Genomic DNA, 12,876 nt, shown 5'->3' with positions numbered 1-12,876 from the left:
CTGTGTGTCAGTTTCAACTTGAAAGTACAAATTTGGACCCGATTTTTCTTCCTTTCACCTGATAGGTCAGTGTCATGTCAATCACAAATGTAACAATCCAATCAGAGAACAGATGGTTTGGCTGCAGCACTTCACTTCAGGTCCTGGAAGGGTAATAGAGTTTAAAGCTGGATGAGCAGACACAAAAACAAGCGTGTCCAAGACTGCGTCAGGTGTGAATGCGAGGGAGTAAAGCTGTGGGTGGAGTTCCCACACAAGCTTCGGTGTGAGCTCTGTGTCAGCGCGCCATCGTCATATAGTCAGCCTTCAGGTAGCTCAGCGGGTAAAATGAGAGCTGAGCGCCGTTTTCCCATCATTACTAGTCAATAAATGTATTGATCCATAGCAGTGTTTACACCACGATGAAGCTCAGGCTGACTGAAGGACCGCCCTGCTGTGTGACCACAGAGACGCTGCTGCATTGCTTGCTAACAGCAGACATTCTGATTCTACTTTTGATTTTGAGCCAGGTGGCGTCCAGGTGCTGTCCCTTTGAAAGAGCCAGGAGCCTTAGTTTCCACCTCCTCCATGTAAAGGTTGGCTCCAAGCGGTGACACCGGGGGGCCCACGGCACACCCGTTTGTGTCTGTTTGTGAGTGCCCTGGTTGTATTTAAATATGTGGAGGTAAGGTGGTGTAACAGTGTGCAGGTGTGATCGGGGTGAAGCTTCTGTTTTCTAAGCAGGGGTCTTGTTGTAGTCGCTCTCTGACCGTCTCCACTGCCTCAGCATGCAAGCGTCAGACCACAGCACTGTGGTTTCATCTGGATCCAGGGGGAGTCTCTGGGCCGGTGAAGTGGGTGGAGTTTTTGATGTGGTGGGTGTGGTGCCCACGATTTTGGCTGAGTGTGAGTGGGACTCCTCTGAGTGTCGGTGCTCAGATGATGGCAGAGTGAACTGATTTGCAAAGCTCAGACGTCAGGTAGGATTGTTTCTGCTTACACACACTGACGCGTCTGCTTCCTGTTTATTCAGTCACTGCAATACTGATGCGTTAATAACACATTACACAAGGTAAACACAACATATAAAACATGAGGTATCAGGTTGTAATCAATCATCATTAATGATTATTTTGCTATTATTAATAGTAATTACATCACTAGTTGAACATGTTGTGGTTCTATATGTTCTGATAAACTCAGCAGCATTAATAACATAATATAACAGTGACGTCCATAATAACACAAATGTAACTTTCTAATCTTGTGTAACGTCTAATAAATGGCAAAAACAGAATAAAGTGGTGATTGTTTGATTTTCTTTGTTCTCTGAAGTCATTTTATGTCATTTTGTACCTTTAGAAAAGCGGAGCGCTCGATAGTGTTTCAAAGACTCTTTGTGGGCGCGCTGCTGTGTGTTTGAGCTGTTTGGGGAAATGCACTGAGCTGTAGTTTGTCACTGTGACCACTAGAAGGCGCCACATGACAGCCACAGACTCCAGATTGAAGTTCACACAGACAAAGAAAGCACATCAGCTGTGCAGCAGGTGTTCGCACGTCTGCAGTTGGAGAAGGTGGAGTCGATCATATCGAGGAGGTTTAGCGCAGATGAACTCCTGATTCTGTTTTTCTACAACTAATCACGCTGAAGCTGAGTAAAGCAGCAGAGTCGGGTCTGTCGGTGTACCTGCTGCCTTTACAAAGGGTGGGAGGAGCTTAGCTCAGCCCAGGATTGTGCTTGTGCCCGGTTTGAGGAAAATGAAGCCCAGCCAGAAGAGAAATGAATCATCAGAGCGACTGCTGAGATTCTGCCGAGTGTTTCTGCTGATGACCTTCAAGGAGTAACTGCGACCCGCCCACCTGTGCCACGCCCTCCAGGCCAACTGTGAGTGCTAAGAGACCCGAACCCAGGTTTAACCAGAAGACCTATCAGAGGTGGAGACTAGGGATGGGTATCGTTTAGGTTTTATCCGATACCAGTACCAAACCGGTACTTTTGAAACGGTACCGGTGCTTAAACGGTGCTCGAACCGGTGCTTAAAGAATGAAGAACACACACTTTGTCCAAAAACCTCTCATGTTTAGCTGTTTTTTTTGTAAAAAGATAACAATGTTAGCCTTTTCTGCAGCTATGGGGCATATATGGTATCACTCTTGGCTGGAAGCAGTGCTTAAACAATGGAAAAAACACAAATTTTGTCCAAAAACTCTCATGTTTAGCTGTTTTCCACTTTTTCTTTGGTCATTTTAGCCTTTTTGGCCAGGGTGAAGGGAGCATCTGCCATCAAACAAGAAGACAGCCGCATGTAGCTATGATGATGTTTGCTAGTTCACCTTACATGCATTAATGTAATAACGTGGTTAGCCTACTCAACGTAAATTACACACGGACAACATTAAGCTACTCACGCAGAGAAGAACGGCTGCTGCTGCATCATCATCCTCATCATTTCTGCTACACTGGCAGGGCTAGGGGCCAGGACTCTCCTCTTCGGGTTCTTGGGGGATGTTGCTAACTCCGGGTCTGATAACAGGCACCACACCCGCAGTAGATGTGCTCGGTGTGAGGTCTCGCAGCAAGCTATCAAATACGGCGCATTTCTCGGCTTTTAAAAAAACACTACGCGTTGCCAGGTGTTTCATCAGATTCGAGGTGTTGCCTCCTTTGACAGTATCACAGTATCAGCTTAAAGCACTTGTTGCAGGCTGCTGAGTTTGCATCTTTTGCTGTGAAGTACAGCCAGACTTTGACCGCTTCACCTTGGGCATTTTTAATCTGTAGCTCTGCTCTAAAAGAACGTACGTACCTGGGCCCGCCTACTATCCTCGGAAAGGTAAAATGATTGGCTAGAATCCAAAGTGTGTGACATCTCAGGAAAAAAAAGCACTGAAATAAAGCACCGAAATGTGCGCTGCTTTTCGGTCTGGTTACTACCGTTTATGTCAGAACCGGTGCCATAATGGCACCGGATACCGGGACCCATCCCTATTCCATTCTACTGTGAGGACTCAGAGATCTCCTGCAGAGTCAAGAACACACAGTTAATCAGCTGGTGTTGACTTACTTCAGAAATCAGAGTTTGTCACATGGATGGAAACCTGCTGGATCCCAGCTGATGGTGTGAGCAGATCGTGTGAGCACACCTGGTACATGTTGTGTTAAGTTTCTTTGTGTACCACTGCTTTCACACAACAACACAAACTGAGCGTGCTCTCCTCCTGCCTGGTGTTTGGTACTCAGGGGCCAATACTGGCAACAGGAAGCCTGCACAGAGGGTCGCTAACCCGCCAAAACATCACCAGCTGCCCTCTGAGACCCCTAGAGGCCATCGCCAGATCCTCCTGTCTCAGGTAAGCCAGGCACCCTGCCCACCACCTGTCTGACCCGCTGCCCTCAGGTCAGTCGGGTCACTCACACACAGACTCAGACCTTTGTACACCTCCTTCACTTTGTTCTGCCATGAGTGCCTTTCTGTTGTTTTAGATGTATTTCTGCCGTCTCATTATTTATATTTAATTCCTGCACAGTTGCCGTGGAGCACCCATCATTTTGTTGTACGTGTCCAATGACAATAAAGAGATATTCTATTCTATTCTACTCCATTTTGGGGAGCGCCATCCCTCTGTTTACCTGCACGTCACCACACTCACCTGCCTCCATTACTAAATCAAGGACCAGTCAGTTTGTATCCGTCACGTTCAGGATCCACCGTGGATTCCTCCGTGTCGACCCGCAGCTCGGCTGTTTTGTGGGAGCTGATGGTTTGAACACCTGAAACATCATTCAGCCAAACACCTGCTGGAAGGATCAGAGCCTGCAAAGAATTACACCTGAAACTCTACAAACCCTAACCCTGAACAGGTCACATACAGCATCCGTTACAGATGAAAACATCTGTAGCTAAAAACGCAGAAACCCTCCCACACCACAAACAATCTGAGCGTTTTAAACACAAAACGTTAAAAAGTCCCTGTGTTGCTGCTGCTGCTGGGATAAAGACAAAGCCTGGAAACACACTGACGGAGTCACAGAGATGAGTCTGCTTCATGGCGACTGCACCCACCAATAACTGTCAAACTCGACTCCACAAGGCCCAGAGACAGGAAGATGAAGATGAAGAGGAGATGCAGCAGGACGAGGGTGGAGAAGGAAGAACCACAAAGTAAAAGCAGATAAACTCTCCCCGCATCACCAAGATGATGGTGGGGACAGTGAAGCCTCCATGAAAGTGTCCTGATGGTTCACGTTTACTCTGCAGCTTTGGTTACGATCCACAGCCCGATTCCTCTGATGTTAGTAACATTTCTCAGTCAATGCTCTGCTCTTTAGTGTGATGGAGATTTCACATCTGTATTTTGAAATGCAGCAGCCTGTGTAGTTTTCCTTGACCGTAATGTTTCATTGTTCCTGCCAGCAGCTAGATCCTCACCGATGCTGGATCCTGTGAAAAAGAAAGCAGCCAATGAGAGAGGTTTGACTTTCTGCTGAAAACAGGCTGAAGCATGAAACATGCTGATGAGACGACGGGCAGGTTCTACGTCTACTGTTGCTCTGTGTGTCCTGTGTAAAGCTGGGACAGCATCAATAACAGAGGAAAAACATAACCGAGTGCATTCAGTTTGAATATGGAAGAAAATGCAGTGTTTTCTAATAATGTGAAGTAAATGACAAATGGCCTGTATTTGTATATCGCTTTACTTAGTCCCTATGGACCCCAAAGTGCTTTACACTGCATCCAGTCACACACACATTCACACACTGGCAGCTACATTGTAGCCACAGCTGCCCTGGGGTGCACTGACAGAGGCGAGGCTGCCGGACACTGGCGTCGTGCTAAAATATAAACCCAATCATTTCTTACAACTTAGACATAAACAAAAGTTCATGTGATTGAAAAAACAAGTCATTTTTGTTTAGCCCCCCAAACTAATCACAACTTTTCCTAAAGTAAAATTAGCTACAGATTTAAAAAGCAAACAGGCTCAAGTATATTCTTACTGTTTAAAAAAGACAATGATGGATAAAAATGCTGTGTCACAAGAACAGTAATCAGTACTGGTCCCAGCACAGAACCCTGAGGAACTCCAGCACTAATCTAATCAAAAACAGGAATCTATCAAACGGATTTGATTTATTATCAAACCATTGATCAATACTTCTTGACACATGTTGTAGGAACCGGGGTCTAAATGGGGGTTGGTGGTTTGGCCCTGAGACGCATCAGAGAGCAGCTTGGGTTAGTATCCTGCTCAGGGATATTTGGCATGCAGACTGGAGCAGCCGGGGATTGAACCACCAACCTTCCGATTAGTAGACCCACTCCGGGTTAACACAGCTGTGACTACCTGGCCACAGGCAATCACAGACTGCCATGAAACCAATAGAAACCAATAGAAGTCACTAACAGCCCGCCGTCCACGAAGGCGTGGTTTATGTGTCTGATTCATATTTATGGCCTGCAGCAACTTCCTGTCAGGAAACAGCAGTGTTGAAATACCGACTCTGGCAGCACTGTTGGACAGTTAGCTTTGAGGTGTAAGCCTGGCTGTCTCTCTGGGTTTGAGGCTGGGCAGATTTGAATGTAGTGTAATTTAAAGAAACAGAACATGTATGTGTGGTGTTGTTTAGTTAGAGGTGAGTAAAATGTGTGTCTGGCTCATAAACGGTGTTTCCCGAGCAGAGGTGTGAACTTTGAGCTCTCCATGCTGAGGTCTGTCACCTGCTGTTGCGTGACGGAGGACAGCGATGACGGAGCACCTTCTGAAAATTCTCATTGTTGGTGATGGAAACGTCGGCAAGTCTTCCTTTGTTCATCGCTACGTCAGCGGACAGTTCAACAAGACCTACAAGATGACGGTGGGAGGTAGGGCTGCTTTACTTTATTGAGTCTTTGAAATATTGGCAGGGTCTGCGTGGTGTGTTTGGGCGCCCTGAGACTTTGCATGATCATCAGAAAACTTCAGAAGTCATGTTAGAATTAGCAGGCACTAACCTGAAACTGGTTTTTATATCGTAGAGGAGCAGACTGATGTTCATGTAAAATCTGAAGACAGATGGAATATAAAAGTGGATCCACCACTTTGGTCCTGACTGAGAAAACAAAAACCATCAGGCTGCTGCACAGCTCCTGCTTTGGTCTCATGTTACACAAGATCATGACTTAATCTGGACTGTAAAAGATCTTAACATCTATCTGTCCCACCACGATTGTCTCGTTCCCTTCACCTCTTCCTGAATTAGAAATGTTTCAGAGAAGTCGTGTTATTCAAGGATATTTGCTTACTGTGGGAGTTCCCTGGGGAGTCTTCAGCAGCGCTGCTTAATGCTTCAAATCGTTCCTCAAGGGACCTTATATTTATTATACACACACAAAGTGGGTTTTTAATTTAATTCATTTCAACTTACATATGTCTCCCAAACTGGAAGCTGGATTTAACAGGAAGCCAAAACAGGAGGAATCTGCTCTCTCTTTGTTGAAGGAGCTCTGTAACTTGTCCTCTAGCACCACCGTCAGGTCAAAATGTATTTTTCATCTCAGGACCTCGGCTGTTTTTAACTTTATGATCTAAAACTTTGTTTCTTACAAAAATAGCTGGAGTTGATTTTCAGACGATGTCTTTGTCCTTTGGTTTGCTTTGACTGGCGACTTCAGTCCGCCGGTCTCTACAGCTACATTTGAACCCATCACATCAGGAGCGCTCCTCCTTTTAAACCAAAGCTCCAGGAAATAATGAGGTTCAGTCTCTCTGCATGAGTTGAATCAAATAAAGTGGAGATCACTGATTATGTCACAGCCTTCAATCTGTTTGCACGATTAGAAACTGTGGATTAGTCACCTGATTCAGACCCCAGGTGTACAAAATACTGAATGAATAATTACAGGATGAGACACGTTGTTAATTTAAATATTTATACATAACTGGAAGCAACTGAGAATGAGTGCAGGTTCAGCTGGACGAAACCAGCTCTCACTTCTTTGCGCTTAATGAATAATTTCACAGAGGTTTCACTTCAGACGAAGCAAAGTGAAACTTTGGGGGAATTTTTTTTATTTGAGTTTATTTTCATATTTTGAGCTTCCTGTGTAGATGTGCCCTCAGTGGCGTTTCATTTCTCTCTTGCTGCGTCTCTAAAACAGACTGTTTCCTTCTGCAGTGGATTTCTCCGTTAAGCTGCTGCACTGGTCGGATAAAGAGAAAGTCCGACTGCAACTCTGGGACATCGCAGGTACAAAGAAAGTTTGGCTTCAGCTTTTTTAGCCTTAGTGGGTCAGCTGGTGCTAGCTAAGACTGGTTAAATGAAGTAAAACAAAAACTCGACTTGAGAAAAAGATTAAAACCAGCAGACACGACACGGTGTGCAGGTAGAACAACAGCAAATGTTTGAAGTTTGAGTGCTCTACAAGCTTCTGGAGGCTTTGGTGCACCTGTTTAGAAACTGCTTTGTCTACCTGACATAAAGGGCTGTGTTTGAACTGAACATCTTCAATCTGTTTAACAACAATAAACTCAAACAAATAATGAAACAAAAAAACTAAAATGAACATTTTCAGACAGGAAGAAAACTGAAAGCAATTAAAAATAGTTCAAAATAAAATAAAAATTAAATTCAAAATATCTAACGCCTCTGCATTATTGACTGGGTCATGGATGGATGGATGCATGCATTGGTGACACACTGACCTTTGCCTTGTCTCTTCAGGCCAAGAGCGTTTCATATCCATGACCAGGATCTACTATAAAGGGGCGCTGGGCTGTGTGGTGATGTTTGATGCCACCAGTTCCTCCAGTTTCTCCAGCTGTCGCCACTGGAAAGAGGACCTGGACAATAAGGCCATGCTGCCCAACGGAGACTCCATCCCCTGCATCCTGGTTGCTAACAAGGTGATTGAGTGCATCCAGCTAATGAATGATCCACCAGGAAGCTTTGAGGTTCAGGCTAATGAGCACAGGCTGCTAACATGCAGTGAGTCACCTGACTATAAACTCAGTCTTTCTGCTTCGGTCTGTTTGCAGTGCGACCTCGCTCACAGGGCTGTCTCTGCAGACACCATCGACAAGTTCAGCAAAGCCCACGGCTTCATTACATGGATGGAGACTTCAGTCAAAGACAACAAGAACGTTGGAGAAGCCATGAGGTAGGAAGAGAACATCAGAGGCAGAGCTCAGAGAATTCATTTTTAGGAATTCAGAGTTAAACCTGGACCAATCCAGTAGAATCCCACATCTCAGTTTTGTGTTATGTGCAGTTTTATTCAATAAAATGTAACATGCAAGAAGGAAATTAGCTTATGTTAGCACCTGCTGAAGCTGGAATCAACCTGAAGAGTCAGGCTGCGTTCACTCTGCAGGTCTTAATGCTCAAATCTGATTTTTTGATCAAATCCGATTTTTTTGTCTGCTCGTTCACACTACAAATAAAATGCGACAGCAAACGCGCTCTAGTGTGAACGCTCAAAGCGGCATGCGCAAAAGAAGACGTCACACACGACGCGCTCTATAACTCACCAGTTTGTATTATTAGGGGCGTGGCCTCTTTCACTGACAGGTGCATGGGGACACAGCCAGCTGTAACTGCTAGCTGTCTGCTAGCTTTTAAATAGCTAACAACTTCATATTTGCTTCCCTGGTTTAAATGGAACGACGGCTTTATTCTTTAAAGACGATGCTCTGAATGTTGGAGGGACGTCCTGCAACAGCTTTTTTCTCCGATCATTGAAATTACCGAAGCTCAGAGCGAGCAGCTCAAAGAGTTTCTGACCAGGTCATCGTCTCGCAGGTTTTGGTGGTTTTGGCTGGAAACAGCTGAGATGTTTTTGAACATTATCGAGGCATCCAAGCCGTCTTTCCTTTGACACAAAGATCTAAGATCTAAAGCAAGAGAGAAAAAGAGTATTAAACAGAAAATTCAATCTGATCAGTCAGGAAAACACGTCATTAAAGCTGTGAAATCTGTGGCGTTTCAGGATGCTGGTGCAGGAGATTCTGTCGGTTCAGTCCACCATGGACCCGATTCACAGACCTGAAGTCCGAGTTTATCCTCACCCGGACTCAGAGTTCAACAGAAGCTCAGGAGGAGAACGAGGCTGCTGCTGAAACCACGAGCATCACTCGGAGCACAGCAGGAAGTACTCTTCATGTGCACGTGAAGTGTAGGACTGTGAACTGTCTCGGAGCTGATTGTGGCTCTCCCACCTTTAATAGTTTCATTTTGAGTGTAAATTAAACCAAGTTCAAATAAAGCGAGAAGCAACACAAAGGACAAACACAGGTACATGTTTCACTGGTGTGATCAGAAACAGGTGAGACACGTTAAAGGTCCGATGACGTGACGCCGAGTGGGGAGCACAAGAAAGGTGCTGGAGACGATGGTGAACAGGAAAAGCTTTTCAAACACACAGCACATGACCTTAGCGTGTTTAGCGGTTTGTACGCTGCACCCTGATGAGAACAAACCAGCCTCACACAGCAGAAACACAGTCGAGGCTTCTGCCACAACTTCACATCCAAGGTGCCCAGAGAAGGAAACTAAGAGATTGAAGCTCCAGAAACACTCACATACATTCATATTAAACAAAACACCTTCATCAATTAACTTTATTCATTTCAGCTTCGTCAGTCCTGATCCACATGAGTTTGAGAGTCCTGGGTGGGGACCCAAACCTGATCTTTGACTAAACCTCTGGAGAGTAACAGAAGTCGAAGAAAAGAAGTGAAATGATTGGTTCTGACATACTAAATAATGAATGACACACACCTCCAGCCTCCAACCCCGGACAGAGCACACGAGCCAACAAAAGAAAAGGTCTGGTTCAAACATTTTAAACTGAAAAGGTTAAATTCGTGTTTGGGAATCAGCAGGTGTGCCAGCCAGGTAAGCAATGCGAAGCAGAGGCTGAACACGGAAAGGTGGCGTTCAGCACAGGCGTGGGGACCAGAAGGAGCACATGGAAGGTGAGTGTATCGTGAGAGAACGAGGTGCAGAGCGTGCTCAGTGCAGCCGTCAGATCATCTCCCAACACGCTGAGTCGTCCCGACACGTGGCGTCCCCGTGCTGGCGGCGAGGCGTGTGTGAGTGGGTGCTGCACAGCATCAGTGGGACATGCACGTGGGTGCTCATGTGCTCTGCTGTAACAGCCCGGCATGGAGAGTCTGTGAGACGGGAGCTCCGACCTGCTGCGAGAAATTCTGCTTTTTTACACTTTTACTCTTGCTGACAGTTTTTAGCTTCTTTTATTTTCTCAGGTTGTCTCCTTGTTTCATTTCCTGTTTTACTCTGGCAGTTACCTTCCCTCTGCGTTTCAGTTTGTTTACTTCCTGCCTTTGTCTGTTTCCCTCCTGCTGTGTTTGCTGTACCTCCATATATGTTTCCCTTCTGTTTCTCAGTGCCTCAGGTTGATTCCTTTGAGCTTCTTTGGACTTTCTGTGGGTTTCCAGGATAACCAGCATGCTTTGTGTATTTCCTTTTGCCTGACCTGATGTCATCTGCATTTGTATCCAGTTGTAGCACAGAAACATTTTTCAAAAAAGGCCTTCGGACTGTTTTTCTAGATCTGATTAATAAACATGCTAAAAAGTCAAATACCATCTTATGATTACCCGACTAAGTAAAGTAAAGATAATCAGGCTTATCCTCCCAGAGTGTCATTTGTTTCAGTGAGAGCCAGAGAAACCTGAGAAATTCTTAGCTTGGATTTGGAGCAGGTTCATAAAATGGTCATATTAAGCTTTGGTAAAATTACTTTAATCCCCCAAACAATTGCAGGGAGTAATATCAGGAAACCACAGCCACGTGATCAATAAACTACCTTCAGCTTCAAAGAGACCCTCACCACCTCACGCTATTTTAGTCCATCTGAATTTATGCATAAAGTCAATGTAAATTTCCCCGATGAACATTGATAACATCTGAATTCATGCAGGTTAAAGTATTTCAACTTTAAGCTACTGCAAAAAATGTCCTTCTTGCTGCCCTCATAAACCCATCAGCTGCAGGACGACCTAACTGACTCCATCGGCAGCACTCTTTGGTTCACTTTTAAACAGAGCTCAGAAAACGTCCAGTGTGACGGGGCGTGGGGCGGCCGCAGCTGATACACCTGAGCTCAATCAGCTCATCATGCCTCCCATGCATAAAAGGAGTGAACTGGGTCCAGAGTTATTGTTGTCGTTATGTGCAATACGCCGCTGAAAAGCTGCATCGCATGCATGTTTAGACGACAACCAGAAATAAAAGGAAACTGCTGAAAAGTGTTGAAACATGGTTGGATCCGTCATGCATCTTTTACATGCAGAAAACAGAAATCCTGGTAGCTTCTATAACTTCCAGCTGTGGGACTAATACAGGCTAAAGGCTGTCTTCTCTTATCACACTGGCTGCGTGGGCTTTCAACTCGAATGAATTCTCACGTTAGGCGTGAGGACGTCATAGCAGTGAGAAAACCATTTAATTCCAGAGTCAGAATCTTTGAGATGGTTTAATTCTATCGAAGTATAAAGTTTTTCTTTCCATGTTTTTGACCTGTCTTTGGGTTTAGCTGAAGAGTCCAACAATGATCTGCTCCTTTTCCCGTATGCTTGGATCGACTGGTTTTCCATTACAATCTGGTACTACCTAACGTGTGTGGCTGTTGTCATAGCAACACGTCTGGCATGTGCAATACAACAAAGGTGGACATCAAGGTGACGCTATACCTGCTGCTCGGTCGTGCGGGTCGTTTTTAGCTCCTAAACTGGGTTTCAGGTACTTTTTAGCAGCTAAATCTGAACAGCAGAGGAAAGCGACGCAGACGCCATAAAGGTGGAACCACAGCTATTAGCATCCTGCAGCTTTAAGAGTTCATTGTTCAGACCCAGAAGATTCATTTATGTTTACACAGTCTATGGTTTACTTCCTGTTTTATTTTGAAGGTTTGTTGCTCGTGTGGTTTTCTTCCCTCCTTTCGTCTTCCTCCTGCTCCTATTAGCGTGAGATTATTATCCTTCCTTCTGATCTTCTCCTTTGGCTCCTTTAGCTTACTGTTCCACCCTCTCTGCGGTCCTCTTTCTAAAAATAATCAAACTGCTGCAGCTTTGGTTTGTCATAAATCAGGAGGCAACGTGACGGTCTGCAGTCAGTGTGAGGTTTCTGGAACTGATTAAACACACTTTAAATGTTTCCCCGTCGCTGGAGGCGTTAATATTCACCAGTGAGCTGGCCAGAGCTCTGAGCTCAGAGCTGGAAACCCTCAGAGAGGAGGCCGAATGTTGGACAGATGGAGCTCCTGTCTGTGTGTCAGCCTGTCATGGCCACCCCACAGCTCACAGTGGGGGGGGGGCTCTTTAGCCGTTAATGGGCACAGTGTTGAGAGCGCTGTTCTCCTCCTCTCACTGTGGGGCCCTGTCAAAGATGCTTTCGCCCATTTTACATGGTCACAGAGGATTCATCATGGCTTCATGGACAGGTCGCCTCGCCCCACATATTCAGGTGGCTGGGCTGCAGGAGGCTTCTGAGAGCCCCAAATACTGGAGCTGATAATTATGGCCTAGATTGTGCAGTGACCCGGCACCATGCACTGAATGCACAGGTGTCATCCTGCTCATCGTCACATGACAAGGTGTATGTAAACAAGCCCACACAGGCAGCAGACTGCAGCTGAAGTAGAGTTTATTAGAGGGTTATAGAGGCTGCAGTGCACACACCTGGGGCTTTATGCATTAGCAGCAAAGATTTCTGGCACAACTTCACCTACTTCCAAGGTGCATGGAGAGGATGAAAGAATTCACAATGCAAGAACTCCAGCAACACTTAAGGGAAGATGAACAACTTTAATAGTTGACCAACGCGTTTCAGTTTGTGGCTGTTACAGGTTCGAAAATGTTGAGCAATGGAACAAACCAACAGAGGCCCGGAAAAGG

The 12,876-nt window shown here is 45.4% G+C and overlaps 1 protein-coding gene across 4 annotated transcripts; it reads left to right on the top strand.

Moving 5' to 3' along the window:
• Positions 1-3,255: 3,255 nt before the first annotated feature.
• On the top strand, positions 3,256-10,597 carry LOC146365086 (ras-related protein Rab-29-like). Of its 4 annotated transcripts, none has more exons than XM_084918130.1 (6): positions 3,256-3,330; positions 5,661-5,843; positions 7,136-7,207; positions 7,682-7,863; positions 7,996-8,117; positions 8,946-10,597. In XM_084918130.1, exons 2-6 carry the CDS (start codon positions 5,726-5,728, stop codon positions 9,073-9,075), a joined length of 624 nt encoding a protein of 207 aa, XP_084774256.1. In that variant the 5' UTR covers positions 3,256-3,330; positions 5,661-5,725; the 3' UTR covers positions 9,076-10,597. The 4 variants fall into 4 exon arrangements, with proteins under 4 accessions (XP_084774256.1, XP_084774255.1, XP_084774254.1 ...); XM_084918129.1 differs by having other exon boundaries at positions 3,508-5,843; XM_084918128.1 differs by having other exon boundaries at positions 3,262-4,272; positions 4,395-5,843.
• Positions 10,598-12,876: the final 2,279 nt, after the last annotated feature.

Source organism: Perissodus microlepis, chromosome 20, assembly GCF_051167445.1.
Source record: "Perissodus microlepis isolate ML-2025 ecotype Zambia chromosome 20, ASM5116744v1, whole genome shotgun sequence".
Classification (NCBI taxonomy): domain Eukaryota; kingdom Metazoa; phylum Chordata; class Actinopteri; order Cichliformes; family Cichlidae; genus Perissodus; species Perissodus microlepis.
This window is presented reverse-complemented; position numbering and strand designations above follow the sequence as displayed.

What these genes read in the sequence shown, in the direction of transcription:
- LOC146365086 (XM_084918130.1), top strand. Translation starts at nt 5,726, where the DNA reads ATGACGGAGCACCTTCTGAAAATTCTCATTGTTGGTGATGGAAACGTC. An exon ending in CTACAAGATGACGGTGGGAG is followed by an intron (nt 5,844 to 7,135) that starts GTAGGGCTGCTT and finishes TTCCTTCTGCAG; the next exon opens with TGGATTTCTCCGTTAAGCTG. An exon ending in AACGTTGGAGAAGCCATGAG is followed by an intron (nt 8,118 to 8,945) that starts GTAGGAAGAGAA and finishes GTGGCGTTTCAG; the next exon opens with GATGCTGGTGCAGGAGATTC.